Genomic DNA, 27,443 nt, shown 5'->3' on the forward strand with positions numbered 1-27,443 from the left:
GCATTGGTTGCATCAGCTTTCACAGGTTTCACAGTCTTTCATCCTTTCTACTTTGGTAGTCACTGCAAGACAACCCCCTCCTGCCAACCTGCCCTCTAATAACACCAGTCACACACTGCATTGTTGCTTTGCTTTCCATAGCAGCCTCTCTACCTGTCATGTTTTGCCCCAACCCCTTGGCTAAAACAACAAAAGAGAACATAAAAGGAAAAAGATCATTCAACATTTATGCAATTATACAAAGTGGGAAAATGTTTCAAATTACACTTCATCTCTCCCCATTGTCCTTTCCCACCCATCCATCTATCCCTAGCCCTTGCAGCATTCCTGTAGCACATAACTTACCTGTAGCAGATCTGATGTGTCCTATTTACACTTAATTATCTGACAACATGGCTTTAAGGGTTAAAGATCCCACCCCCTCCCACTATCCTTCTGTGGCCTAATTGTTTTCAAATGAAATGTGATGGTGGTTTAGTCTTACACAATGGAGTGGCAGGTCCCCTCCTATCTCTAAAAGAAGTAGGTTCTTCCTTACTCTACCCAGAGGCACCATTGATTTGAAATGCAAATAAGGCACTTGCTGCCTTGTGATTCTCTCACCCACCTTACACAAGTCCACCCACCCCAATCTGCCTCTGAGGTTCCAGCTAGCAGAGGGCAGGGTTGCTGCAATTTACCTGTAAAAACTCCATCACCTTTGACTACAACATGGAGTGACAAGCTAAACAAGGGCTGAAGCGGTCAGACCTTGTGCTGTGCTGGTGAGTGAGGTGGAAGAATGGAGTTCCACTGAGGAAGTGGAGCATGAGTGTGTGATGAGGGGTTATAGATGACTGTAGTCCCCATGCCCAGCAGTAATGCTCTTTGGCTGTCTACCTTGATGTCCACAAGTTCCACCTGGCTCTCTTCAGCTGTGCAGAGTGTTGTTGTGATGCATTACACTAAGGGTGGAGGGAAGAGTTTAAAAGCAGAAGGAAGTAGAGCTCTTGAGTCCTGAAGGAAGCTGGTGTTCATGGGCAGGAGGCAATGGTGGGCAGCACATCTTCCAGCTGGAAGCTGTGTGCTGAGGGAAGACAGTGTATAACGGGAAGGGGAGTAATGGGACCCTCCAGCATCCCCCCTTGGTGCCATCACAGTCATTTGGGAGTTGAGTAGAAGATGCACACTGACAGCTGTTGGCAGCTCTTGCCCACTTCATCCTGGGTGCGTTGGGAGAAATGGCATAGCTTTCCACTGTGACAAAGGCAGCTCCAGGTTCTGCTGTCTCCAGCCAAATGCCAAAAAGGCCTAAGCAGAGTCGGCCACAGTTGCTTTGCTACTTTGGAAGCCTCCAAGTAAAGCCCTCCAGCCCAGACCCTGGACCTGAAGAATGAGTCGAGGCAATTCGTCTACTTCAGTTTGTAGGGTTGGCAATGAGTGAATAGGCCCCATTTCCCTGTAAGTTCTTGACAGCCTCAGAAGGGGAGAAGGGACCCCATGGGAAAGAGGAGAAGGATGCTTTCTTTCCATCCAGAGAATGCAGGGAAGTTGTCCCTATAAGCTACCAGCCTGCCTCATCGCTGGTACAGCTTCATGATGCCCACCCGATGCAGGCTCTTCCAGAGCTCGGCCTCCAGCAGCATGTCGTGGTTGGCATAAAACACCAGAGGCTTCTTCTCCAGCTCGTAGTAGTGGTCTGAAAAATTCTCATAATTGTCGGTGATAAATCCATAGGCACTGACCTAGAGGAAGCGTGAAAGGTGGTGCAAATGAGATGGGAAAGGAAGAGGGGTCCAACCTGTGGCAGTCTCTACTCCAGTGTTTGGAATAAGGGGCTACCCATTCCAGCAATGCCAAGTGGACCAGGAACATGGGGCATAATGCATTGCCAGGCCTACCCCACCCCTCTTGGTTAGTGTGACACAGCAGCCCATTGGAGCTACAGCCAAATGCCAGCAGTGAGGATGGAACATCAGGGCTGGGATCACCTGAGCCTTCTCCAAAACAAGTTAGGACGTAGCAGAGATGTGCAAAGAGCCAAGCCACAGTGTGGCTGTAACTCCACTCTCCACTGCCAGGATCATGCCTTCAGCTTAAATTTATGCTAATGGTATTAATCTGTGCTGCAGCCAAGATGCGACTTGTATAGATCCACCTACCCAAGCCAGCTGGGACAGCTCAGTGCTGACTGCCACCCCCCCTGCAGAAGTAAATACTGGGGCGGGTAAATCCATGCCTGATCCACACAGACTTAACCACACTGGTACTGGTACCCAAGCTAGGTGGTATAAAGTCAACCTGTATATGGCTACATGATCTGTAATCACAACACTGTAGATGTGCACACAGAGTATGGAGCACTGAAGAAAGGTCCTCCCCCCCCGCCCCAGCCTCTTACCTGGTCACAGGTATGAAGGGCTGTCAGCAACATGAGGGCACCAGTACTGGGCATGTAGAGGTAGCCGTATTGTGTATTGATTATATCCGACCTCAAAAACCTGTGAGCAAAGAGAAGGGATTATAGCAAACGAGCTCAGGAGGAACGGAGGCTTCAACCACAGCAAACATAATGAAGGAAATGCTGAAGGAAGACACATCAGACTGCAAGGAACCAAACTGGGTTGAACTGCAATGGACAGAAACAGTTTGGGGTAATTCCCAAAGGGATCACAGTGAGCTGCACAGCTATGAATGGGACAGAACTGACTCCTGTGTCTGAGCAGAAGCACATTCAGTGTCACTGGAGTGGGTTGCAGCAATGGAGGAAGACTGCAGGGTGAGGAAGAGACTGCAGGCCAAGAGCAGAAAGACTGACTAAGTCTGACGGTGCTTAATAATTCAGGGGCAGGCTGCTGGGAATAGACCTGGGGGAGCTCGGCACTGAACAGGAGCTGTGGTATTGCGGGAGTGTTTTGCCCAAAGACACCTTGTTTTCCTTACCTTGCTGTTAGATAATGCATGAAATCTGGGTGCAGCAGCTTGAACTTCTTTGCAGATGCTTCTGGTCCAAAATATTTTGATGGTCTGAGGCAGGGAGATCAAAAAATATCATTTCACATCATGCTGCTATTTGGACAACTTGGTATTTATGCTATAACCTAAAAAAGAGGCTAGTTGTTTAGACAGCTAGTTGTTTAAACAGCAGTGCCATTTGTCAAGGGCAGAGAGGTCAGGCCATGAGAAAATATCAAATGCTGAAGGAAAATACACTGATCCCTGGGTGCTGGGGTTTAACATAAGGCCTCTCGGGCAGCAACTCAGCCAGGCATTAACAGGCTTTTAAAACAGGCTGTTAAAGTTGGGCCCTGCTGTCCAGTTCCTGCCTCACTTTGATCCTTCCCTTGTATTAGCAAAGGAACAAGGGTTGCCAGTGAAAGTGGGCCACCAAAGCAAAGAGATTAATTTCCATATGTGGAGACTTTAAGTACTGCAGTGCTGTAGAGTGGGTTATTACAGAGTTTCCAAGGCTGCTTACTGAGTCGGTCCCACTGGGGGCTGGAGCACCATGAAAAATCAGGCTGCTGAAGCTCAGAGAAAGGAAGGTTGATTTAGAGGAGAAGGCACCAGCCTGGGATGTGAGAGACCCATGTCCTTCCTCTGCCCCAGGCTTCCTGTGCAGCCTCAGGCAAGTCACTTAGCTTCAGGATACCCCAGTCTGTAAGGACAATAGCATTCCCCTACCCCCCAGGGCCTGTAAGGAGGAATATCTTAAGGGCTGAGGCAGGCTGATACCACAACAACAAGGCCCATGTAAGCACCGAGGACCTTTGCAGAAATACCCACCCTGGGCAGAGAGGGTGTAAGTTGCCAAGAGAGCTCTATGCCTGGTTGGGCTAGGGTGGGTCTGGGACAGACTGGTAGGGTTACTTACTCATCACCCTTGTCTGAACCGTCTTGGACCGGGCTGCCTAGGATAGCTGCCCTCAGCATGGTGTAATCGCGCATGTCCGAGGGGATGAAAATGTAACGTAGTTCCTGCAGTGGAGAGGGGACAGGACACGTGATGCTTTAGAAGCTGAAGAGCCCGGCCCCGTCACACCCTCAACCCTGCCTAGAAGAAGGAACCTCGTTCATCCACCCGCACATGTAGGGTGAGTAGATAAACGCATGTGCTTTGGCAGGAAGAGCGGGAGATGTAGACACTGAGCAACAAACAGTGATTTCCAAATAGAGGGAAAGTTTCTGGTGATCCAGAAAGGAGCCAGGGCCTCTTCCCAGGCAGAGAGGTAGGTGGCTGTTGTCAAAGCACTGGTTCCCAGGATGCACGCATTGACAGCCAGCCAGCCCAGAGAAGTAACGCTCCATCCCTCAACCCAGATGAGTCTCCAGATCCAACCCAAGGTTTTCAGAGCAAGCCCCAGCCGGGATGCCTCACCTTGGACTGGGGTACCTGGGTGAAGCCGTACTCTCTGTAAGCAATGAGAGAGTTCTTCATGGTGTTCACTGTGAAGCCATAGAAGGAGGTCTTGGTCCCAACATCTTCCTCAAAGCCTTTGGTCACAGCTCCATTGAGCCTGTGGAAGGACCAGGGCAAAGATGAGGGGTCTGATAAAGGGCTGCCCTCTCACCACAGGGCACTCAACACATTGCCTCTACCACCAATGCTGCTTCCCTCTGGGGTTGTGTGTGTGTGTCAGTTTGTGTGGTTGTAAAGGTGTAACTTTTTGCCTCTCCACCTACCTCCAACAAGCCACCTTGCTTCACGACAGTGGGCCCGCAGAGGACCGATACCTCCATTACCCCTATCATATCTCTGCAATGCTCCTGAGAGTACCGCGGAGAAGCAGGCCCCATATTCCCTCTCCCACTAGATACACACAAAACCCAGAACGGGGCGGAAAGGAGCAGGAGTGGGTGCTCAGGGGCAGGCACCTGGGCAGTGCCTTCAGGAACACTATGAAAGCAGTCCAGATATAACCTCAGAGGCCCAGCTCAAGTCCCAGCCGTGGACTGCGTGAGAGGAGAAAGGTGTTGCTCGGCAAAACTTCACCATGGAGGTCTCACCGGCTCTACCCGAGCAACAGAAACCCTGTAGCTACTTCTACGGCAGTAGGGATTTGCTTTAGCATCTTTGGCTTTCATTTCCCCATCCCTCGCTGTTATACAGGGCACTGCACAGGCACCTTCACCTCGGCCAAGGTGCAAACCTGATATTACAACATGAACAACAGGTCCTTGTTTCTCCACGTTGCACCTAACGGCGCTCCTCTCAGCAAAGAGCCCTTGTGGCAGACGACTCCATGCAGGATGAAGCTGTGTTGATTTAAAGGGCCTACAATATCTCCTGCCAGGGAATAATCTGTGATAGGCCAAGATCACCTGAAAAGGGGACTGTGCAATGAAGGGCAAGGAGGATATTGCCTCAGATTTGCAGTGACGTGTCACTGTTAATGTTTAATGATCTCACCCCCACTGCTGGAGCACAGAGGGAAACGATACACATTAAAGCAGAACACCCACTGCTCTGCTGGGGCAGCAAGAATGCAAGTTATGTGAACCTGGAACTCCCCTAACTGAGAACAGCTTTAACCCACCAGATCTTTCGGTGGCTTCCCTTCATCGGTAAAGCTGAACAAACAGACCTGTGCCAAAGGTGAACATCCCTCCAGCTGGTGGCTTCTCCCAGGCTACAGCTCCCAGGAGCCCCAGCGACACGGAGCTGCTCATACCTAAAGACGAAGTCATGTGCGTCGATCTCCTTGCCTTGCCGGGATCCATTGAGAATCCCTCCATTCCCAACCACAGCGCAGCGGATGCAGTCTCCAGGGAAGCTGGCTCTGTCAATCAGCCATCTGTTGGCAGAGTCATTGAGGAGACGGAGGGTGGAGGCAATAGCTGGGGATCAAAGCAAGAAGGGGCAGGTGTTGAATAGGCAGCTGTATACGGCCTGTAACGGACTCCTGCACCAGCTCAGTACGTGGGCAGCGTTTTCCTGCCCATGCTGAGCAACCCTTGCCTCTAAAATCTTCCAAAAAAAGAAATTCGCCCCATATTTAAGTGATCCAGGACAGAAGCCTCTTCCCCGACCCCAGCCCTGCTGGAGCCCATGTGGCTGGTTCTGGAGAGGTGGCAGGGCGGTGGTGGGAGTCCCAGCGGGAGGCATCCATGGGGTGGGGGCCTATGGCACTTGCTAGCCCTGCTCTGAGGCAATGCCTGCCCTCTCCCTCCCAACCATGGCTCCTTGCAGCTTGCTCTGCCCACACTGTTTTGTTTCTTCCTCTGCCCCCGGCCGCTTCCATCGTCACCTCACAATTGAGAGATTCAAGCTGCTGGCCGCGGCTGGAGAGGCGTGGGGAGTGGGCACAGGGTGGGAAGGGAAACAATCCCCTGCCGCCAATGGCCTGCAACAATGGAGCGGGTTGTCTGAGATCCTTTCACTCCAAGTTAATAATCACACGGACACTAGGAGCTTTTATTCAGGAAAATGTCACAAGACACTGATAGCAGCGTTTCAGCGTTCCCAGCCCCGCCACTCCCACCCGGCTCTCCCTCCTGTCTCCCCGGGGAGGAAGGCTTTTATCAACCAGATAGTGACCCTTCTGTTTACATGGTAGGGACTCGGAGCCCAGTCAGGTCTGCCGTATCCTCTGTCTCTCTGTTCTCTCAACACCCCCGCAAGCCTTTCCAAACAGAGACCCGGCCCTAGCTGTAAATCAGGTTTAGGCCTCGGCTGCGGTTTGCCCAGCCCTGTCCAGCGAGGAAATGAGATAGCTAGGAAATATCAGTGTGACTATGGTGTTTGCAGCCCCTGCCTCCCCATCCCACTCACCTCCCCAGCTGCTTCTGCCCCCACCTCCCACCCTTCACAACCATGCAGCTCAGAACATGAGTACTGGAAAGTGCCAGGCAGCGGTTCTGGAGGGTGAAGTCCTCCCAAGGCTGCAGCCTGGGCAAGCATCTCCCCCACCATGCTCTCCTGCTAAGGTCTCTAAGCAAGTACGGGATCCACAGCCCGTTTCATCCACAGCCAACCAGGCTGCCATTGGGTGGTGGCAGGAATTAGGGATAGGATGTGGAGTCAGGTTACATAAAGCAATGCAGTTGAACCTATTTCCTCCATTCAGGCACAGGCAGTGAAGCTTGTAGGGGCATACTTTGGGATGGGATTGGGGAAAGCTGGGTGTTAGCCTTAGCTCTCCTGACCCATGGGACTGTCGGGGGCAAAACTGGGCCTCACTCTGCTTATGCATAATAGGTGATGATACCAAGCTGTTCTGAGGTTTGTCAACCACAAGAGCTGGGGATTGTCTTTATAAACAGGAAATGGGGATTTATAAACAGGCCCAGAGAACTGGCAACGGGCCTCACAATCTTTCTCCAGGTCACCTTTCATAGTTTCATAGATGTTAGGGGCTGGAAGGGACCTTGCAGATCATCGGGTCCAGCCCCCCCTGCACTTCGGCAGGAAAGACAGCTGGGATCAGATGACCCCAGTAAGATGGGCATCGAGACGCTGTTTGAAGATCGCCAGGGTGGGTGGCTGAACCACCTCTGGGGGATCCTGTTCCAAACCCTTGGCACTCGGCTTGCAAAGAAGATTTTCTTATATCCAGTCTGAAGCAATCTTCAATCAGCTTGTGCCCATTATTTCTTGTCCTCCCTCGAGGGGCCTTGGTGAACAGATGCTCCCTAGGCCCTGATGAATACCTCTGATATACTTACAGGCTGCCACCCCTCCTTTCTTCCTTTCCATCCACTGCACTTACAATACTCACATCCCAGTGGTGTTTAGGGACCAGGCCCGCCTAGCAAGGTAACAAGGGTATGTCATCCCCATGCAACAGGTAAGGGGCTGGGACATCTGGCGTATGACAAAGGGGATTGTGCCATCTGCTCCATTACCTGTGTAGGACAAGCCCTGCCAGCCATAAGGGACACCACGCCCCTTCAGCTTGTTCCATGTCTCTGAGGTTAGGTGACGGTCCCACATCAGCACTGGGATACGGAAGTCAAAGAGCTTCCCAAACTTGGAGTCTGCCTTCACTTTTGATGTTAGTGACTGCAGGCAGGAGCTGGGCTGAAAGAAAAGGAACCATGGTTCAGAATCAAATTGATCTGTGTTTCTCTTGAATGACTCCGAAGACAGTCAGAGGAATGCACCACAGAGATATATATTCTAGCCACACAAAGAAGCCTCCATCTCTCTCTTCAGCAACTGCAACTACTTAAATAACTTGTTAGCAATGTTCACTGCTACTAAAAACGTAGTACTCTAGGAAGACTCGTCATAGCCTAAGACTCCACTGGGCTATATGCTAAAGAAATCAAATGGCCTATTCCCCAAAGAGACTGCATACAACCTAGTTTGAGCACCAGATTCCCACGGTCCATTGCTGGCTCTGCCACTGACCTACTGTGTGACCTCAGTCATGTCACTTCCTCCCTCTGGCTATAAATTCAAGGATGATCCCTAGCTCACAAGTGCTTTTTGGAGAATCAGTTAATCAATGCTCATAAGTTGCTCAAAGGGTGAAAAACACTCTGTAAAAAGGAGCAGTATTGTTTCCTCCATAAGTTTAATTCTCTGCTAAGGGTGTCCAAAATGTTATTAATGACTCAGGAATTCCCACAGCATCCTATAGTTTTTCACTGGCCCATTTGTATTTTCCTTGGATGGGTTTAAGGCTTGATGTTTCAGCCAGAGCTATTAATACATTGAGAATGTCTGAGGAAAGCAGGAATGCAGAGTCGGGGAAGGGAGCTCTTGGGAGACCCCATCTCCACACAGGCGAGACAACTGGAAAGCGATGCAAACACACAGCTTACATTGCCTGGTGACCAAGCAAGGTTCAACATGGCGCAGCAAGCCAGTGTAAATGGGTGCAAACTGGGAACCTGATGCTAAGCAAGGATTGCATGACTAGGCACCCTAGCCCATATCCTCAAAAGGTACTGAGCTCAATGGGTGTCAGGCATGTAAATACATTTAAAGGACCTGAGCTTATCCATTTCTCCCTGTAATCAGACTCCACTTGCCTTCACCAGGCACCAAATCAAGCTCTGGTAGGACACCAGTGTCTAGCTTCATTACAGCAGTGGGCTTCTACCATTGCTTAGCTTCTGTCCACACCAGCCAACCTCAGCTAGACAGAACAGCTTAAGGCCAAAGGGCCCAAGAGATCATCTAGCCTGGCACCAGCACTAGCCATTAACCTTCACCTTGTGTTCCTCAACACCTCCTCCCATGCATCTTCAGGCTCAGTTTGGCAGGCTCAAGAGGTCTGGGAAGTAGACCTGTTAATAAGTGGCTAAAATCTTGTTGATAAGTGGCTGAAATCTTGGGTGTTACTTTCAGACTTCCCCATCCTTCCTGCAAACATAGGCTTGCACAGGAGAAATGTCACGTGTGTGTGTGTGAGCTCGTGCACATATGTGCATGTGTGTACAGATGTCCAAATACCTTTCAAACAGCAGACATTGTTTTTAGAGAAAATTTCAGCTCTCCTTTTCACTGCAGCCTGAACTAATGAAAAACTTCAGAAAGACAATGAAAAAGCAGTTTGAATGTGCTTATTACCTGTTCCCAGGTGGGTCTGGGTTTTTCCAGCTCAGGAGAATATTTAGACTGCTGCCCTCTGGGGAAAAGAACAAAAGGAATAAATATCCTTCTTGGGTGGGACACTGCCCATGTGGATTTCTCTGGCATGCACTGAGAAATCTGCCAGCCTCTACTGTAGTTTTTAGATACAGCTTCTATTAGTTAGCTTTACACATTCCTACCCACATTTAGTTACCTCCATTGTGGGGATAGGGAGGGCACTGACTTGAGGTCAAGAGGGACAATTTTCACTCCCAACATCCAGCAGTGGGAAGGAAGGAAGGCAGGTCCTGGGACACACCTAGGAGTTAGGAATTCTGAGTCTGGTTCCTATCCCTGCCACTGATTTCTTGTGTTACCACGTTCAAGTCCCTTAACTGCCATATGCCCCAGTTCCTCTTGTCTAAATGGGGACTATAGCACATTCTTGGTCTTGTCTATTTATGCTGGAAGTTGAGGTGTGACTGCAGCTTGTTTAGGCAAACCCAATCTAGCTAACTAAGGTACCAGCAATGGTGAAGCCACAGTGATAACTGTAGGAGCAGGCTGCACAACCCAGTCTAGGTCCTTGGTGACTTGGCCGTTTTGCACATATTGAGGTCTGGGCTTCTGTGTTGTCACTGCTATTGGTATCTGAGATAACTAGATGTACAGCTAGCTTGCAAATGTGTATCTGAGCTATATTCACACCTCCCCTTGCTGAGTAGAAATACCTCAGAGATACACCCACAACCTAGATTTCCCTGACACTGTAAGCTGTGGGAGTTAAGTGATGCTCAGGTCTTGTGTGGGCTCTGTTCAAAGATTGTCACCCTAAGGAAATGCAGTCTTGGCAGTGCTAAGCCTGGGAGACACTGGGCCCCTATAGGGTGCTGATGTCTAAGTCACTGGGAACGTAAAAAGCCAAGACAATAAGTTAAAGAAATGCATCAAACACTAAACAGCTAGTTTAGATCCAGACTGAGATGACGGTAACTGAAAGTTTTCACCATCTGACCCTTGCTTGGTGTCCCTCATGAACTGAGATGCTGTTGTCATTTTAGTACCACCAGAAATGAATTGTTTGAAGGGACTGAACTTTCCTCTTGATCTATAGATGGCCGTTACAGAGCTGGTTTGAGGTCCATGGACAAGACAATGTAGGAGACACTTGTGCCATGATCTCCTGAGATGTATCTGGTCTGAGGATTGCTAGTGGGTTTTCATGTGCTCAGTTGCCAGCCCATCACTTCCCACCAGCTCTCAGCTCACAGTAGAAGACAATAAAACCCAGAGGGTTATGATGCTGTAAGAATCAGGTCCTATTTAAAACCCTGGAGACAGAAGTCCATGATACTCTCCTCTCCCACCCACCTGGAATAATCAGCAGGGGAAAAAAAACAAGACATTTTAACTAAATTCCTCCTCCCGTCCTGCACCTTTTACCTCTTTATGATGCTTTCTCGAGTCAGGTCATGGCTCCCAGCTTCTCGAGACAGCTCCGGGGGTACCAGGAGAAGGGGCTCCTGCTGCAGCAGGCTAGAACAGAGACCAAGCGGAGAGCACCTCAATGGGCAAGGTCCCACAAATCCATCACGCCCCCCATGTCAGCTGAGCGTCCTGGCCACCTCAAGGGGGAACGTACCAGTCTAGAGGTACCCCCAGCAGCACAGACAAGAAATGTGTCAAGTGGATTCATGGAACCCAACAAAATGAAAAACTCATTAAGCCAAAGAGGAGCTTGATTACATCCAACTGGTGCCTGGATTGGGCAGGGTGTATGTCCCTCAACCCAGCAGGAGGAACAACAGACTTGCAAAATATGAGATGCCATGTAGAAAGCTTAAGAGAAAAGAGTTTGCATCAGCTCCCTGTGGCTTTGGTGAGTATCAAACCAGGTTTCCTTCTTCAGTACCATGTTGCTAGGACCTCCGTTTTACCCACAGTGATCTTCCAACATTACACAAGTGGAATCAGTCTGTCCTGCTATTTCTCAGAAGTTCTTCACTTTGCCACCAGGAGTTCCCAAAGGCATTTACTATTTTATACTGTTTAGCACTTAGCACCTTTCCAGCCCTTGTACCAGGTTAGGAGACCCCAGTGGAATGTGGGGCAATCCAGGCCAGGTTTGATTGGGTTTTTTTTTTCAGAAAAGGTGGGAAGATTGGGGGTTTTTTTCAGAAAAGGTGGGAAGACTGATTATTCTGCAGATTCCTAATGACAAAATTGTCTCTGAATCCAGCATAGGTTGGTAATGTCATTAGTTAAGTTGGTCAGCACCTGGTATTTCCATCTCCCAGGAAGTTCTGAGGTGTCAAAACCCGGCTTTCTTCTGAATTTGGCCCAAACAGTCCGACTATCAGAATGTTTGGTATAAATATTTCCAAAATATTTTTTTTCTGAACTCATCAACACATTCCACTGAATAAAATGAGACAAAATTAAGTCACTATAAAACATTGTAATAATTTCCTACAAAAGCTTGGATGAAATTAGTGAATCCCCATTGTGGAATCACTATTCTCTGACAGAACACTGTTCCATATGAATGCTTTAGCCAATACTTATCTCTTGCCTCTGGGGACTATATCAGAGGAAGTGAGTCTGTGTCCTCGTTGCAGAAACTTTCCACAGGGTGCACAGATGCCCTTGGCAGAGAAGCCAAGGACTGAATCAACCATAGAGGCCGTACATCCGTCTCTAGGGTCCCCACATCTGGCATGCATGTGTTGGGCGGCACCCAGGAAGCCAACGGGTACAACAGAGACCTCAGCTGGCAGGGCTGCCACGTGCCCTGGCTACCAGTCATGCAAACAAAAGCAACAGTCATGTTATGACCAGGTCCACTAACGTAACTATTGGAAGCATACAAGATACGGACATACGGGCAGGGCTACCAGGTGCCCTTTGTAAGCACAAAAGCCGTATTAAAGAGAAAAGCCACAGGTGCAGACAGCACATCAAGGTGCCTCTGTCTTTATGGGCAGCGGCAAACTAGGCAGACTGGTGCTGTGCCTTCACCCATGCTATGTCTGACATGGGGAGTCTGGCACCCTTTGCCAGTACTACATTCTGAAAGTAGGATGAGGAAAAGGAAGGAAGAAGAAGGCACAATCAACTTCCAGGGGTGTGAGAAGAGTCTGGGGTCTGGATCTGGACAACCGTATTTGTGGCTGGTTTATCATTCAGCCGAAGAACGTTCCTGCTTAAACATTAACTCTGACGCGGCCGGGCAGCCTTGCGGGGACTGAGAAACAGCCCAGCCCCCTCTTTGCTTGTGCTGACTCTGGCCTGTTATTTAGGGTGGGCAGAAGCACTTTTAGCTTCCTTCCCCCATACACTATAACTTCCTACGGCAGCGGTTCTCAAAAACCCTGGTCCCACCATGATAAAAACAAAACCCCACAAAACTACACTGTTTGAGATATCTGTTGATTCATCTATTTGAAGTGCAAACAACTGATTTTTTCAATTGGGCAAGGAGCCAAAGTCCCACCTACATGACCTTTGCATCCCACCAGTGGGACGCGTCCAACTGGTTGAGAAACACTGTCCTAAAGGATACTGAAAGAATGGGAGTCATCACGCTCCTTTCCTTCTTAAAGTGCACTATTTCTCAACCCTTTTAGACTCCAGGCACCTTTTGGAAAATCCCAGCTCCTAGCTTTCACACATTTTTTGACCACAGAAAAAAAATACTGCAATTCCTCTGTTGCAAAGAACTCAGAAAGACCACAGCAGGGCTCAGCGTTTTTAGCACTCTGGATTCCTATTTAAAATATCTAGGTTTACCTTGTGGATCATGTGTAGGTGTTTGCACACCTACCAGTGCTAATACTGTGCAACACCTTTAAAAGAATCTCATGGCACCCGAGGGTATTGCAACACCTTGGCTGAGTATCACTGCTATAGTGAATGGATGAAACTAAGAAGAATCCGCTGCACAGCCAGCCTCTTTTCAGTTCCTCTCCACAAAGATTTGGAACAAGCAGCACAAAGAGGCACAAACGGCACCTGCATCACTGCTGCATGGGTAAAAATACCATCACCCCGGACACGCAGCAGGACTGCATCCATGTCCACAGTCAACAATGAGCACAGATCCCAGTCTCCCCACGTGACCTGTGCTCCAGAGAGAGGAGCACTGCAATGAAGCAGAGTCTGCCTGCCCAAGCCAGCTCCCTCATGCCTCGAGCAGAGGCCAAACACTCCTGCATCCCTTCTAGCTCACCAAGATGAGAGGGTAGCTTTAGTGTTTCAATGCTTCACTTCCTTCTATTCCCCCCAGTATAAGGAGTTACCCCATCGGTTGACCACACAGCAGCAGGCTGCCATGTCCCAGCAAGGAAAATCCCAAAGGCAAACTGTGACTCCATCCTTTTGTCCCCCCAGCTCCTGAGCAACAGGGTCATTTTGTTTGCTCCACTGTCAATGTGCAAAATGAGTCACACGCCTATGGAGAAAGGCCTTGAAGCCTATTAGTTAACTGCCCGTGTCACAGGCTCAGCTTGCTTACCTACAAACGCTAGTGCTGGTCATAAAACCTTGCAGGCTCATTTTAAATGTAGCTGAAATCTGCGCCTCAGTGGCCCCCCTGTGAGCCTGAATTCCCCTGGCTGAACACAGGCTGCTGCTCCGCAGTCTCCAGAGATTCATTGCATGCATCCTGCGCTGTCTTCATGTTCAGCAGCCCCCAGGAGTGAAACGCAGACCTTCGATGTGGGGTGCAAAGGGGGACATGACTTTCCTAGAGACTCTGCTTCCACCTTTCTGTGGGTGCTGAGACGCCGGTGGATCAGGGTTACCCTCCACCCGAGAGTGTATTGGTGTCAAACACAGGCAAGGCTCAGACTGCTCTAAGCAATTGCTTTGATTAAAAAAGACCCTGAAAGGAGAAACAGGCCCAATCCTGAAAGCCTTCCATGCAGTCAGGGAGACCTGGCAGTATTGGGCTCTCTGCTCCTTTGTGTTATGGAGGGAGGAGAAGCAGGAGAGAGCCCAGCCTGGCAGATGAGAAGGAGCCTTCCTGAGGCCACCTGGATGCTTGCACTTTCGGGGCCAGGAGAGATACGTTTACAGAGGCTCTGCCTCCAACATGCTCCGTGAGCCCCCTGGGAAGAGGAAAAAGGCTTCCATTCATCAGCAAACAGAGGGTTCGCTTCACAGCAGCTCCCAGGGCAGACTCTGCTCGAGATGCGGGTGGCCTGGGGGAGGGGGAGGTGTATCATCAGGTGCCCGTATTAAAATACTTGCTTGTAGCCGAGACAAGGAGCACGCTGTTTACAAGACACTCGCAGAGGAGCTCGGGGACAGGTAGAGAACGGAGCTCACCGCCTGACCCCTGCCCTCGGCTTTCTGGAAGAGAGAAGATGGTGCTGCTTTGGGGCTGGGTTTCCATGTAGCTGCCCCAGGATACGCTCCATTCACCAGATGTATTTCATAGCCGTGTTGGTCCAAGACAAAAAGAAATGCAAAACTCCAGAAGTCTTGGTTCAGAGATGATACTTTGCAGAGAAAAGATTTTTTTTTTTGGTGATTTCTTAGTTGGTGTAATAAAAGGTATCATCTCTGAACCAAGACTTCTAGAGTTTTGTGTCTCCCTTCACCAGCGCACTACGCCTGCCTCAGGAAAGGCCTGGGAGGGACGCTCCCCAGGTAGTGCAGACCTGCATCTGCCAGCAGCAAAGGGACATACCTCCTACCCACCGCCACCCCTCCCCAATGCCCTGCTGATGTGGCCCTCTCAAGCTGTAGTGTTCAGGCTGCTACGTGTCACAAAGGATGCCACTGTCCCAATGGCCTCTACCAGGAAGGAAACCCTGCTTGCTTTCCTAATGAATCCAACACACACTAAGCTCCCTTTCTCCTCTGCTATCTGAGTTCTAGCTCATCCTGGGAGAAGGTCTCACAGATCAAAGTAGGTACAAAAACTCCTTTCAGCCCAAACCCTAGCAGGGGAGGAGGTGAGGGCAGGTTACTCAGCAGCAGTCCCGGGTCTCACCAGCATTGCCAGTAGACTCCTAGGCAGATCAGCATCCCCTGTACCTCCACCTCCACCCCCACCCCATCAACTGAAGAGTACATGGGTTTGCATCTCTCTCTCTGCCACTCCCTCCCTCCAGGCTGAATCTGGGTGCTCCTTGTTTCACTTGGCAGTGCAGCTTATTCTCTTCTCCTTCCTCTCAATCAGCTGCTCCCTCACCCCTCTGCTCCGCAGCCTCATGTTCTGACAGGCCGCTGGAAGATTTTTGCCACTAGTTGGGTGCAGCCGGCCCAGAAGTGAAGAAAGGTAGGCTATAATCCCAACCTGCTGTGTGACCTTGGACAAGTCTCTTTCTGGGCTTGTGCCGACACAATTCAAGAGATCTGAGTGCAGTATGTGACTTTAATGTAGCTCACTCGTGTACCAATGGCAGCAAAGCCACAACGACATGGGTTTTATTGGACCTGCCCAAGTTTGCCTGGCACCATGGGTTTTACTGGGATGGCTACATGGGGGTCTGTGCTGCCGCACCCTTGTGGCTATTGTACCACGTTAGTAGCATCCTGATTGCACCTACATATTATGCTGACACCTGTGACTGCCGTGTAGACATACCCCGATCCGCTCCCCCTTGTCTAAATCTTCATGGCAGCGATGGCCTCTAATCATGATCTGAACAACACCCACCCCAGTGCGTCCCTGCTTCGCGCTGGTGCCTCCAGCAGCAGCGGAGAACGGTTGGCCGCTTTGGGTGGGCAGAGAACAGAGAAATCCAAGCAGGGTGGAAGTCTGGGTTTGAAAGGTAGCCCTTGTACGTGCACAGTAGCCACTTGTCATCGAGATTTCTTTCCCTGGCATACTTGATACGTTTTATAACACCCTAAATGCATATTTACGCATGCCGTAGGATTCTGGTATGTCGCTGGATTGCTGAGTGGAGAATGTAAGAGGCTGTGCAAATAGCCTGGGTAAACTATGCAGAGAAGGCAAAAACAAAGTCATTGATAAACTACAGGTGGGCCTCAAATGGTGGGAAGATTAAGAGGAGGCCCCACGGAGGGGAGCTCTGGCAGGGGTCTCCGTAAGCTCTGGGTCTCTCATTGCCCAGGGGTTGGAGTGTTATTACTCATAACATCATGGGGCTTTAGTCTGCCTGCACTAGACCTCACCAAGAGCTCTGTTTGCTGCTGGCCAAGCTGTCGGTGTGGTACTGAAGAAGGTTCCCCATAGGGAGTTTTCCTCTTTCAGGCAAAAGAGGGAAGTAAAACCATCCCGGGCCCTGCCATTAAGTTGCACCTCTTTCCCCAAGCCACACCTTTTCTGGAGGCTCATGTCCCCTCGGCTCTTCTACTTAGCCTTTTCCGATGCCCTCTGAGCCCCAACGTCAGGTCAGAGGCAGGCTCTGAAAGCCTGACATCCAGATTTATGCCACTGCTCTCTTGACTAACTAGGGATACTGGGTGTCCAGGAGGTGACCTGCCAACCACACAAGTGTGAGGGATTTCATCGGCTTCAAGACATCACCCCTGGACAGGGGTGTCAAAATGACACCTGTTGCTGGCAAGACAGGGGCCCAAAAACCCCTCCGGACACCTGCTGGAAACTGGCCTAAACATTCAACAATGAGGAATCCTGGATAAAGGCTGTGTTGTGACACTTGGCCCATGCGGAACCGCTTTAACTGCTTAAGACCATGCTAGAAGCCAATCGGACCTGGAGTTAATCTCCAACTGAAATGCCTCGCTGAACCAGAGTCCATGGTGCAAGGGGAGGACACTGCCCTGCTAACAGCTGGTGTACAGAGGGGATAAGCATTTCACTGCTTGAGACTATCTAGAGGAATTCACTGTGAGAAGGCAGACAGGTGATTTGGGAGCTCAAGGACAGCTTCAGGCCTTAACTCCCCTTGTGATTTATATAGGTAGCAGCATGAGGCTTTATTATATAATCCCCTGGCACGATCAATAATACCCGGGTCTGTCATGCAACCAAAAGCAACGGTCATGTTGTGACCAGGTCCACTAACATAACTATTGGAAGCATGTAAGATACAGACATTTCTCAGGCTTGTAAAACACTCAGAAGCTCCTGGACTGAAACCTTTGCAAGGTGCCTCAAGCTTTATCATGAGGATCTAAATAAATCTGACCTGAGAATGCCCACCCCTCGTTCTTGGTAAATTGTAGCAGAAGCCAAATCATGCTCTTGTAATCTGTTCCCAACAGCATATCTATTGCAAAGTGAACCCAGGCTGAAGTCCAAGTCAAGAGGTCAGGGTCTATGGAAGCAGCACAGCTACCGTATTTTCTCATGTTACGAGCCGGTCAAATCACCGGTCAACAGTCGAATGAGTTTAAAAGTTTCAGGGCAGCAGCAATAAATACCATGTGTGCTGAATCAGATCATGGGAGTCAGGGAAGGGGTGTCTCAGTTGTATTTTAATTAAACACATTGCCAAAGGCTGGTTTGGTTGCAGGATCTTATGATGCCTGATATCCTGATCCCCAGGGAGGACACAACACATTATTGGACACCAAGCTTTCTGCAGCTTAGCAGCGTCCAAACAGCACACGAGCAAGGGCTCAGCAGCTGAAGCCTCCACGTTTCTCTATAAAACCAGCATTGAGGGAAGACTCCAGCTAAGGAGTGGTTCTGAAGTCCAGACAACACAAGGGCACTGGCCCCAGTGACAGAAACCTGCGAGGCACTCATGTGGCCTCCATCACAGCAGGCCTGAACACCTCGGTCTCCACCTCACCTTGTGATGGAGGGCAGGGCTATCACATCCACTTTACAGACAGCAGAGGCATAACCAGAGAGGCGTGAACCAGGGGGCAGCGGTTCTACCCAGCCAGCAGCACAGCTGCTATTTTTGTGCCCCCCACCCAAGTTGGCATCTGGGGTTTGTGCCCAAGGTGCTCCCCTTAGTCTCCCTACTGCGAGGCAGGCTCGCTTCACCTCAGTTCCCCATGGACTAGCCCACAAGAGGGCTCGAGCACCTGCCACTCTAGCAGGGACCACAGCTTTCAGCAACACCACTCAGTGCATGGGGAGGGCTAGACACCTAAGGGAGGAAACCAGAATAGTCAGGAGCCACCTGTGCCACACAAGAAGAAATACCGAGGCCAGGAGTATGTCCCAAAAGCCACGCTTCTGCGGGACCACAGCCGTGCCTGAGTTGCAAAGCCCTGCCAGTGCCAGCAGAGCTATGTCAGGCAGGGATGTGGAAATATTAAGGTACAAGGTGCGGGCATTACTCTGTCAGCACCTCCACTCTTTAGGGGAACAGGCACAGTTATGGTGGCAGAAAAAACTTCTGCAGCAGAGGAGCCTCTTCACCAGGGGCCATGGCCACCTCAGCACCCAGTTGTCACTGGAACCGCAGCAGCCGCTGAGCGCAGCCAGGGCCAGGAGGTGCCTTGCTCTAGGCAGCAGGACGGAGCCTAAAGCCCTGCACTCCTTTCTGAAAGCAGGTGCCTAAACCCTTCCTTTCAAAACCTGAGCAGACCTCAGTCCTTCGATTCAAAAAGTGGCCAGAGGAGGTGGAGCAGCACCCACCATTTTATCCAGTGCCTCAGTGCCCAGAGCCTTCACCCGGGCACAGAACTGAAACGATTCAAGCCCCTCAGAGCCATGGGAGAGCCCGAGCCACCAAGCTATTAGCTCTCCGTACCCCGAGGGGCTCACTCCTCTCCTGCAGCAGCTCTGCTTCACGTGGCAGGACTCAAAATTCACTGGGGGAGAGAAAGCACTCACCAGAGCAAGCCTGACTTTCTAGCTAGCAGTGAGACCTCTCCCGGAGAGAGGGGAGGCCTCAGGCCTCTGTGTATTTTACAGTAAAAATTACTGGATAAAATACTTGCTTACTGGGGCAGGGACTGAAACTCAGGTCTCCGCTCCCTACCCCTTCTCCAAGGGAAAATGAATTACCAAGGCACAGCCTTGGGCTTTCTCAGGCTTCACCTCTTCTAGCCTGGCTGGACAGGCATGGTCCTGGGAGGTGAGAGATGGGGGGTGACTCCTCTTGACAAAAGACAAGACTTGAGCCCAGTCTCTTGAGGCCTAACTCAGAAACTTGTCACAAACCCTCTTTTCCTCCTGGTGGCTTAGTTCGCTAGATACTAAAAACAGCTGGTGTGAATTTGAACCATTAGAAAATGGTGGGGAAAAAATGAATTGGGATAGCTACTTATAGGGCTGAAGTTGAGCTTTCCAACTGCCACCACACCCCCATCTCTTTGCAGCTACTGGCTGCATTGGCAAAGAAAAGGCATTTCTCCCCAGCGCTTTGGGTACAAAAAATCATGCCCAGACTATTACCCTTTGTGGTGCTCACAGAAATTAATGTGATTTATGCAATAACTATGCTTTTATGCTTAAGCCACATGTCAATTATGCCTTCAGTGAATCAGCCCAGATCCTTATTGGGACTCGGACACCTAAATACTACACCTGTGCAAAGCAGCTAGTATTCACTTCGGATTTGGCCGATTTGGGGGACAACAATTTGATTTTGTGATTCGAATCGCTGTCCCGAATCAATTTGGTCAGATCTGATTTGGAGATTTGGCTGCTGCTGAATCTCCGAAACAGCCAGGCCCATCCCCCCCAGCCTGGAAACGGCTGCTCTGGCTGCCCCAGCTCCTGGCACTTGTTTAAAAAAAAAAGCCCCGACTCAGCGGTGCTACTGGGCAGGGGGGCCATCCCCACTGTCCCATGCTGCATGGGGGGCTCTGCACGGTCCTTTTAAATCATCAATTCTGGCCGTGGCCAACTGTTGTAACCACTCCATGCCTCAGTTTCCCCCGTCAATACAATGGGGATGATCACACTAGTCAGGTTTCTTGCACAGAAGCACTGCCTGTGTACTATGGGCCAGAATTGTCTCGGAAGCTGCTCTATATTTCAGTGAGAGCCAGACAGGTCCCTGCATGGTCCTATTAACATAGGAGGTGCAATTTATTTCAACTCTTCTAATCCCTGCAATTGAGCAAATACCAAGAACTGAGTTATTTTAAGTCTGAGAGTCTAACCTTGGCTTCAGCTGTCCTCACCAACACAATCCCTTGCCTCCCTCACTAAGGTGGGATGCACCCGTTCAGGGTCATAAGATGCTCTGAAAATGAAAAGGGGCTCTCTGAACCTATGTGCCATTAAGCAGTCAACAGGCTAACAACACAGGAGCTGAGTTAAATGATGCCGCTCAGTTAATAAACATCCTTGGGTCTGACCTCTGTAGTTTCAAAATATTGCCTCAGATATGGCTCAGGCATGATAATGTCAAACACAACACTGGGGGTAGATCTGGCTCCATTCCCTGGGCTCCTACAATGCAATCTGTGGTACCTGCAAAGGTTTGTTAGTCATCTATTAAGCAGAACAAGGCATTTTTGTTTCACAAAGTAAAGTATTAAGTGAAGCCGGGGGAGCTGGCCCCACACCAGTCACAGAAGCCTCTCACCCACATGCACAGCTGGGCTCCCACTGAGGCCATTTCTCCGGCTGCCTAGGGAGGGTGCTTTGGAGAGGACAAGATCTCCTGCCTACAACCCCAATTCCCTCACTGGAGGTGCCTATTTTTGCTGCACAACAGCCAGCCTGGCCCAAGAAAGATGGAGAATAAAGAAAACTATTGGGGCAGAAGTGGGCCAAAGACATGATGCTCAGATCCCAATGCCCCTGAATGGTGCCTAGCTCAGACTAAACAGAGATAGGCACCAACTGTGATGCCTGGAGCCTAATTTCCACCTCAGACTTCATGGAGGCTGGGGTTCCTGCCCATGGGTGACAACTCCCGGTGGAAGAATCCTCTTCCAGCTTTCAGGGGGGTTTGTTTCCCTTTTGTCTCTCACGTGTCTGTCAACTTGGTGGCCCCGGGTTAGTGACTGACTGCAGGTACCAGGGAGGGAGCTTGACCTCCCTATGGTTTGAGCTCTGACCTCAGGACCTGGGGACTGGGCCTTGAGTCTAGGTCAAGGTGTGACGCTTTTCAAATTGGTTGGTCGCCATAAAACCAAAACCTGGCTGGGACTGGAGCTAGCAGGTGAAGTCAGAGGTGGCTATTTAGGAGAGAGGCTCTCCAGGGAGAAGGGGAGAGCCCTTGGGACTTTTACACAGAAGACTGAACCTCTGCCATCCTCACCCACTTCCAGGATGCTCAAGTGAGTAAATTACCAGAAACTGAACTAGAAAGGTATCTTATAGTAATTTAGAAGTATTTCAAATGGATATCAGGCCAGTTCTGTTTGCTCTGGGTATTCTTTTGCTACTTCTCTGACTCGTACCCCTCCCCAAGCCTATGCTCTTTACCCAGTAAAGCTATCCACTATAACAAGCTTTGTGGTACACGTGTGAGAGGGAATGGGCACGCCTTTGCATTCCCTTGGTTCAGCTAATGGAGGCTACTTTCTGTGCTTCAAGATCTTGCAGGGGGTCAAGGACCTTAAAGGTCTACAAGGCCTGTGTACCCCCGGGGGCATAGGGCCGGGGCAATGACCAGACCCCGGGTGGTGGCAGTGGTTACCCCAGGCTTGTGGGTGTGCTCCAGGAAAGGGGTCGGCCAGTCGTAGGTGCCCCAGGGGAGACACCTGGAGCTTGGTAGGTGGTCGGTCACAGTAAGGTGGGTGGCTCAGCACAAAAGTACCCCCCGGACTAGATGATTTCTCTAGGTCCCTTCCGACTCATTGATTTTATGATTCTATGATGCTGGCTGCCGTGCTCCCCATCCTTGAAGAGAGCTTTGCCCCCCTACTCCAGCTCACAGTTTCAGAGAGCAACCTTCACCTGGCATCCCAGAGCTGACCCTTGGGATACCACAGCTAAGCATGAGGCACCCCCACTGACAAAGCTGGAGCAATGGGCACAAGATCAAGGAGAGCATATCCTGCAAAGGCCCCTTTTTAAAATGACAGCACATTTTTGATCTACAGGCATTCATGTCTGCAGGAGAAGTATTTGTTACCAGTTTGTTTGTTACCTAGGAAGTCTATTCTACCACAGGTGCAAAACATGAGCTCCCGTGCATACTTCTCAATCCTTCTCCCAAGATGTTGTATTCTTTGGAAGAGAGTTATAACACACATGCTATGAATCACTGTGATTTTGACCTAACAAAGTTGCTGTGCTGTGCCCAGCTGGGTCCCTTGCATAAGGAAGCTGAGGAAGTTATACCAGTAGCCAAGTTTCCAAAAGATCTTTGCTTCCAATTCAGGCTCCTAATTAAGTAACAGATTTCAGTATAACTCAGCACTTCCCATTGAGTACAACATGACCTGCTGGAACTGAATGAATTGCCTGAGCGACATGCAATGTTTTATGCTCCAGCTTCCTTGGAGCAGTTGAAAGCTAAGCAGTGTTTAGGGAGCAGAGCGTTCTTCGGAGAGGGCACTCTGGAGCAGCGGATTGGGACAGAGGTCCCAGTCCTACACCCCCGCTCAGCACAGCACACCTATCTTCATTTCTCCCACACAGTCTTCAGCCTACTTCCATTACAGTAGCAGCCAATTCTTCCTGCCAAGTCACCGAGAGGGATCAATGCCTTCCAGAGTCCATCACCACCACAAGCCAAAAGACCCATTAACGCCAGTGAATTCAGCCCACTTCCCTGGAACCAGCTGCCTTCTACTCCCCAACAGGCTCCTGGTATCAAGACTCCTCAGCAAAGAGCCTTGTCTGCCTACGTCCTTAGATCAACACAGCTACAGCCTATACCCCTGTACTACATCCAGCAGCTCAGAGGCATCTGTTTTCTCCCAACTCCAACCAGGCACCTCAGGCCAGCCTGCTTTGCTTCCTCCCTTCTTTTTAGCACCTCCTTTCAGGCCTGACACCAAGAAGAGATATAGCAGGGCTGACTGGGATCATGGCAGCTCATTAATCCCTTCCAGACTGGTGTGGGATAACTCACCTCACAGGAATTATCAAGTAGTTTTCAATCTGTTCGAACCTTTCTTGCTAAAATAATCTCAGGCAGATCCCAGATCTGCTGGACACTCCACTGCAAAAACCCAGGTCTGTGAAGTACAACTGCCATGCCGTGAGTGAAGATCCCCAAGCATGCTGCTTTCCCTGAACCTTTCATAGATTCATAGATGTTTGGGTTGGAAGGGACCTTAGCAGATCACCGAGTCTGACCCCCTGCCCTGGGCAGAAAAGAGCGCTGGGGTCAGATGACCCCAACCAAGTGCATGTCTAGCCTCCTCTTAAAGACCCCCAAGGTAGCGGGGAGCACCACCACCCTTGGAAACCCATTCCAGATTCTGGCAACCCTTACTGTAAATAAATTCTTCCTGATCTCTAACCTAAATCTGCTTTCTGTCACTTTGTGGCTATTGTTCCTAGTTACTCCAAGGAGTGCCCTGGTAAACAGAGCAACTCCTATTCCTTGTTGCCCGTCGCTTGATGAATTTATAGGCGCCCACAAGATCACCTCTCAGCCTTCTCTTGCGGCGGCTGAAGAAATCCAGGGCCCTCAATCTCTCCTCATAGGGCGTTGCCTGTCCACATCCCCCTCGAAGTGTGGCAACCTACTAATTACCAGAATCCCATCAGCAGTAAGAGACTTCCCCCATGGAAGATGGACTAGCCAGAGGCATGGGTTGCAGTGTACAAAGCCAAAACTGAGCTATGACACTTTGGTGGCATCTGAGAAAGGAAACCTCCTGTCCTCTCTGCCACTACCCCAGAACGTGAGGGCTGTTCCCAAATCCTGAACCTTAGTCCCTTAACTCTTGCTGGAGCAGAACAGCTCCCTCAGCATGCCCACAGTCCAGCCAGTTCCTGATGCCACCCATTCCTCTCATGAAAAGCACCAATGTCTTCACAGGACTGTGGGCTACTCCCAGAGAATGTGAGCCAAGAGCAGCTGAAATTAATGGGAGCTTTCCCACTGACTTCCCTGGGCTTTCAATCAGGCACACATTGCTCAGCTCAGTGTTACTTCTTGCCTGCCAGATCTATCATAGGGGTACCTGCTGCCGGCGTGGGTGGCTTCTCTTCTTAAAATGATGCCTCCAGTAAGAAGATCTAGTCAGAGTTGGGATTTGCAAAGCCACTTAAAGGTGTCTGCTGCCCATTTCTCATAGGATTTGGGCACTTTAGACTGTTGAGAATGCCAGCCTAAAGCATCAGAGTCTGTTCAAAGCCTGTCCGGCCGCTGAAGTCCTCCAAGATCTCTCCAGGTCAGTGGTCTTGCTAATATGCCACAGGCAGGTGCCTGCTGCAAGCCCTTCGTTTCCCACCTACTGCTGCTGGACTGAATGATCACAGAGTGGTACCATGGGGGTAAGATGCAAATCAGCATTGCAAACCTTGCCAGGTATTGCAACCAGCCTCCTGGATTTCCCGTACAACCCTGCTCTTATCAGGTGCAGAGCCCCATTGCATGTCACCATCAAGCTCCAAAGCTGCATCACAAGATGCCAACAGCATGTTGAAAGCATGCTGACATCACCAGCCATGATGTGCCAAAGCAGCAGCACGCACAACCTTGGACTGGTTGGCTCACTCAGAAGATGATGAACCCATATCAATGCAACCCTTCGCTCAAAAAGAGGTGTGGCACCCTGGACAGTAGGCAGTTAATTTATAGAAGCAGGTGAGTGTGGGCAAGGCTATTATAAGAGCTGCTGAATTTACAAATCTAATGGGAAAGTGTTGTCCTCACCACACTTCCTGTAGATAAAGGAGAGTACACAGTAGAACAACTCCCATCAAAAGCAAACAAGGAGCTAAGGAAACCCACTGAAGAGAGCCCAAGCGAGATGAATACCAAGGAGGGGCTCCATGCCACCAAGGGCTTAGCGTCCAAAGCAAGGCTCTGAGCTGTGCAGCAGAAGGAGCTATGACGACAGGAGGGATCTTTTGCCAAGTGCTAATAATATTTGCATTAATAACCAGCCATTCCTGCCAGTGAGGGATGTTTCTAAGCATGGCTTTTGGCAAGGAGAATAGGGGTGGGACCTTTGACTTTCATGAAAGGCTTTGGACTGAGTTTACCTAGTTCTGCATTGCTTGGCACCTGCTGCAAGTGTAACCCACTGGCGAGTGCAAGGCCGGACTGTGCCAAACCACAGAGGACAGAAGCTGGTACCACCAGCAGCCGCAGAACAGTGGCTCTTTAGCAGGGGTAGTAGCAACTCTGGCATCTTTAGCTCTGACGGTCTCTGGTTCAGTGCCCCTCTCCAGCGATGGCAGCAGCTGCCACACTCGTGTATCCGCACAAGTTATGCTTCCTGTGGCAGTGGGGAGACACTTCGCCAGCTATAAAATGCCAAGCACCAGAGAGTCAGCCCCAGCACACAGAAGTTGGCATGCACGCAGGAACAGCCTGCATTTATACAGTCCCTTTCCTCAGACGGCCCCTCACAAGGTACAAGCTAGATATACAGAAACCCCCGTTGTATTTCAGCCACCTATAAGGTGAATCATGGCAGCTGCTAATCTCCCAACGTTGCGTGCATTGTAGTAGCAGCAGACTGAGCTCGAGCTCTCTATGTGGGGCTTTGTTCCATGCACCAAGCATGCCCATCACAGCCTTCCAGATCTCCATGTGGCTTCAAGGTCACCAGATCAGATATAGGGTTTATAAATTAGGGCTGAGACTTTTAGAGATAACAGCTTAAGTAGAGGATTTCAGGGTTGAGGGTCTCTGATTATAGGTCTCTAGCAAGCACTGGGCTGGGCGTCAGGAGACGTGGTTTCTATTCCCAGCTCTGACACTGGACCTGCAGCATGATCTTAGGCAAATTCTTCCACCTCTTTGTGCCTTGGCTTCTCCACCTGTAAAAGGGTCCCAAGCATCTGCTGGCGGAGAAGCTCTGTGTGGAAGTCAGGCATTACAATCCTTCTTCCCTGTTTACTAAACATTGCGGCTGAGGTCGGGGACATGGTGCAGGAGCTGTCTGCGCCCCTGCTTTGTGGTAGGAACTTGACCTTTAAGCAGGGCCACAGGGAGGGGAAGAGGCTGCCATTCAGTGCCACTTTGACAAGGAGAAAGGAATCACAGGACTAAAGATGCCTATTAAGCCAGGGAGAAGTCAGCTTCTCTAGACCACTGGTTCACCACCGTGTGAGACTCAGGCACCTCCTGTTAGACTCAAGGCATTCCTGTGAAAATGCCTTAGCTTCCACTCATTTTTTAACTATAGGAAAGTAACAGAGCAATTCTTCTGTGAGACACAACTCAGACAGACCTCACCAGGTCAGGATGTTTTCTACACTCCGGGTTCGTATTTGAGATCTCTGGGTTGATCTCGTGAATTGGAAGTAGGGGTTTGCACGCCTAACAGTTGTAAACCGGCACAGCGCCCCACGGCACCCTTACCAGGATCTCGCAGCAGCCTGGTTGAGAGCCACTGCTCTAGAGCGGGGCTGGCCGACCTGCGGCACGCGTGCCACCAGTGGCACGGGCAGCCTCCGAGCGTGGCAGGCAACAGGTGGGAGGAAGACCAGGCAACACAGCGGCAGAGGGAGCACAAAGAGGAGCAGCAGATGGGTTAGAGAGCACAGAGCAAAGCAGCAGATCAGGCAGGAGAAGGGGATCAGCGTGGCACTTGAGGAGGGCACGGGCTTACCCCGCGGGCTGGCCCCACCGCTCTGGCACGGATCTGGTGTAGATCTCTAGCGACTTCCCAGCAGGTCCCCGACTGATTCCCAGGGCTACACTCGCACGTAGCACAAGATGCCAGTCGCCGACTCCCTGCCAAGTGGCACGGGGGGAGCGGTCGCCTGCACCTGAGGCTGCAGCGGGCAGAGGGACGGCAGGCGCTGCGCCCCAGCCCAGGGCCACGGCCCCTCCCTGGCGACCACCGCGCCGGCACCGGGACCCCCGGCCCTTACCTGCCCCCGCCGGCGGGGCGGCAGCGCCCGTAGAGGACGGCGGAGAAGGCGAGCGCCGGCAGCAGCAGGAGGCAGCGGCGCCTCCAGCGCGGGGCCCCCATCGGGCGAGCGCGGGGCGCGGAC

At 50.7% G+C, this 27,443-nt stretch overlaps 1 protein-coding gene across 3 annotated transcripts; it reads right to left on the bottom strand.

Annotated features, from left to right (window-relative positions):
- Positions 1-208: 208 nt before the first annotated feature.
- Positions 209-27,437, bottom strand: ST6GALNAC2 (ST6 N-acetylgalactosaminide alpha-2,6-sialyltransferase 2). Of its 3 annotated transcripts, none has more exons than XM_019542663.1 (10): positions 27,321-27,437; positions 10,946-11,038; positions 9,500-9,557; positions 7,825-7,999; positions 5,652-5,817; positions 4,358-4,496; positions 3,854-3,957; positions 2,923-3,006; positions 2,381-2,480; positions 209-1,724 (listed from the first exon to the last, which is right to left on the bottom strand). In XM_019542663.1, the coding sequence occupies exons 1-10, from the start codon at positions 27,419-27,421 to the stop codon at positions 1,557-1,559; spliced, it is 1,188 nt and encodes a 395-aa protein (XP_019398208.1). In that variant the 5' UTR covers positions 27,422-27,437; the 3' UTR covers positions 209-1,556. The 3 variants fall into 3 exon arrangements, with proteins under 3 accessions (XP_019398208.1, XP_019398207.1, XP_019398209.1); XM_019542662.1 differs by lacking the exon at positions 27,321-27,437 and adding an exon at positions 14,016-14,179; XM_019542664.1 differs by lacking the exons at positions 10,946-11,038; positions 27,321-27,437 and adding an exon at positions 9,717-9,796.
- Positions 27,438-27,443: the final 6 nt, after the last annotated feature.

This window comes from Crocodylus porosus, unplaced genomic scaffold (assembly GCF_001723895.1).
Source record: "Crocodylus porosus isolate Cpor-Errol unplaced genomic scaffold, CroPor_comp1, whole genome shotgun sequence".
Lineage (NCBI taxonomy): Eukaryota > Metazoa > Chordata > Crocodylia > Crocodylidae > Crocodylus > Crocodylus porosus.

Excerpts from the sequence above, each read along its gene's own strand:
- ST6GALNAC2 (XM_019542662.1), bottom strand. The coding sequence starts at position 14,164 with ATGCATGCAATGAATCTCTGGAGACTGCGGAGCAGCAGCCTGTGTTCA. Across the intron at positions 11,039-14,015 it reads ACCAGCACTAGCGTTTGTAG|CCTGCTGCAGCAGGAGCCCC; the intron begins GTAAGCAAGCTG and ends TCTCTGTTCTAG. Across the intron at positions 3,958-4,357 it reads CCCAGGTACCCCAGTCCAAG|GAACTACGTTACATTTTCAT; the intron begins GTGAGGCATCCC and ends TCTCCACTGCAG.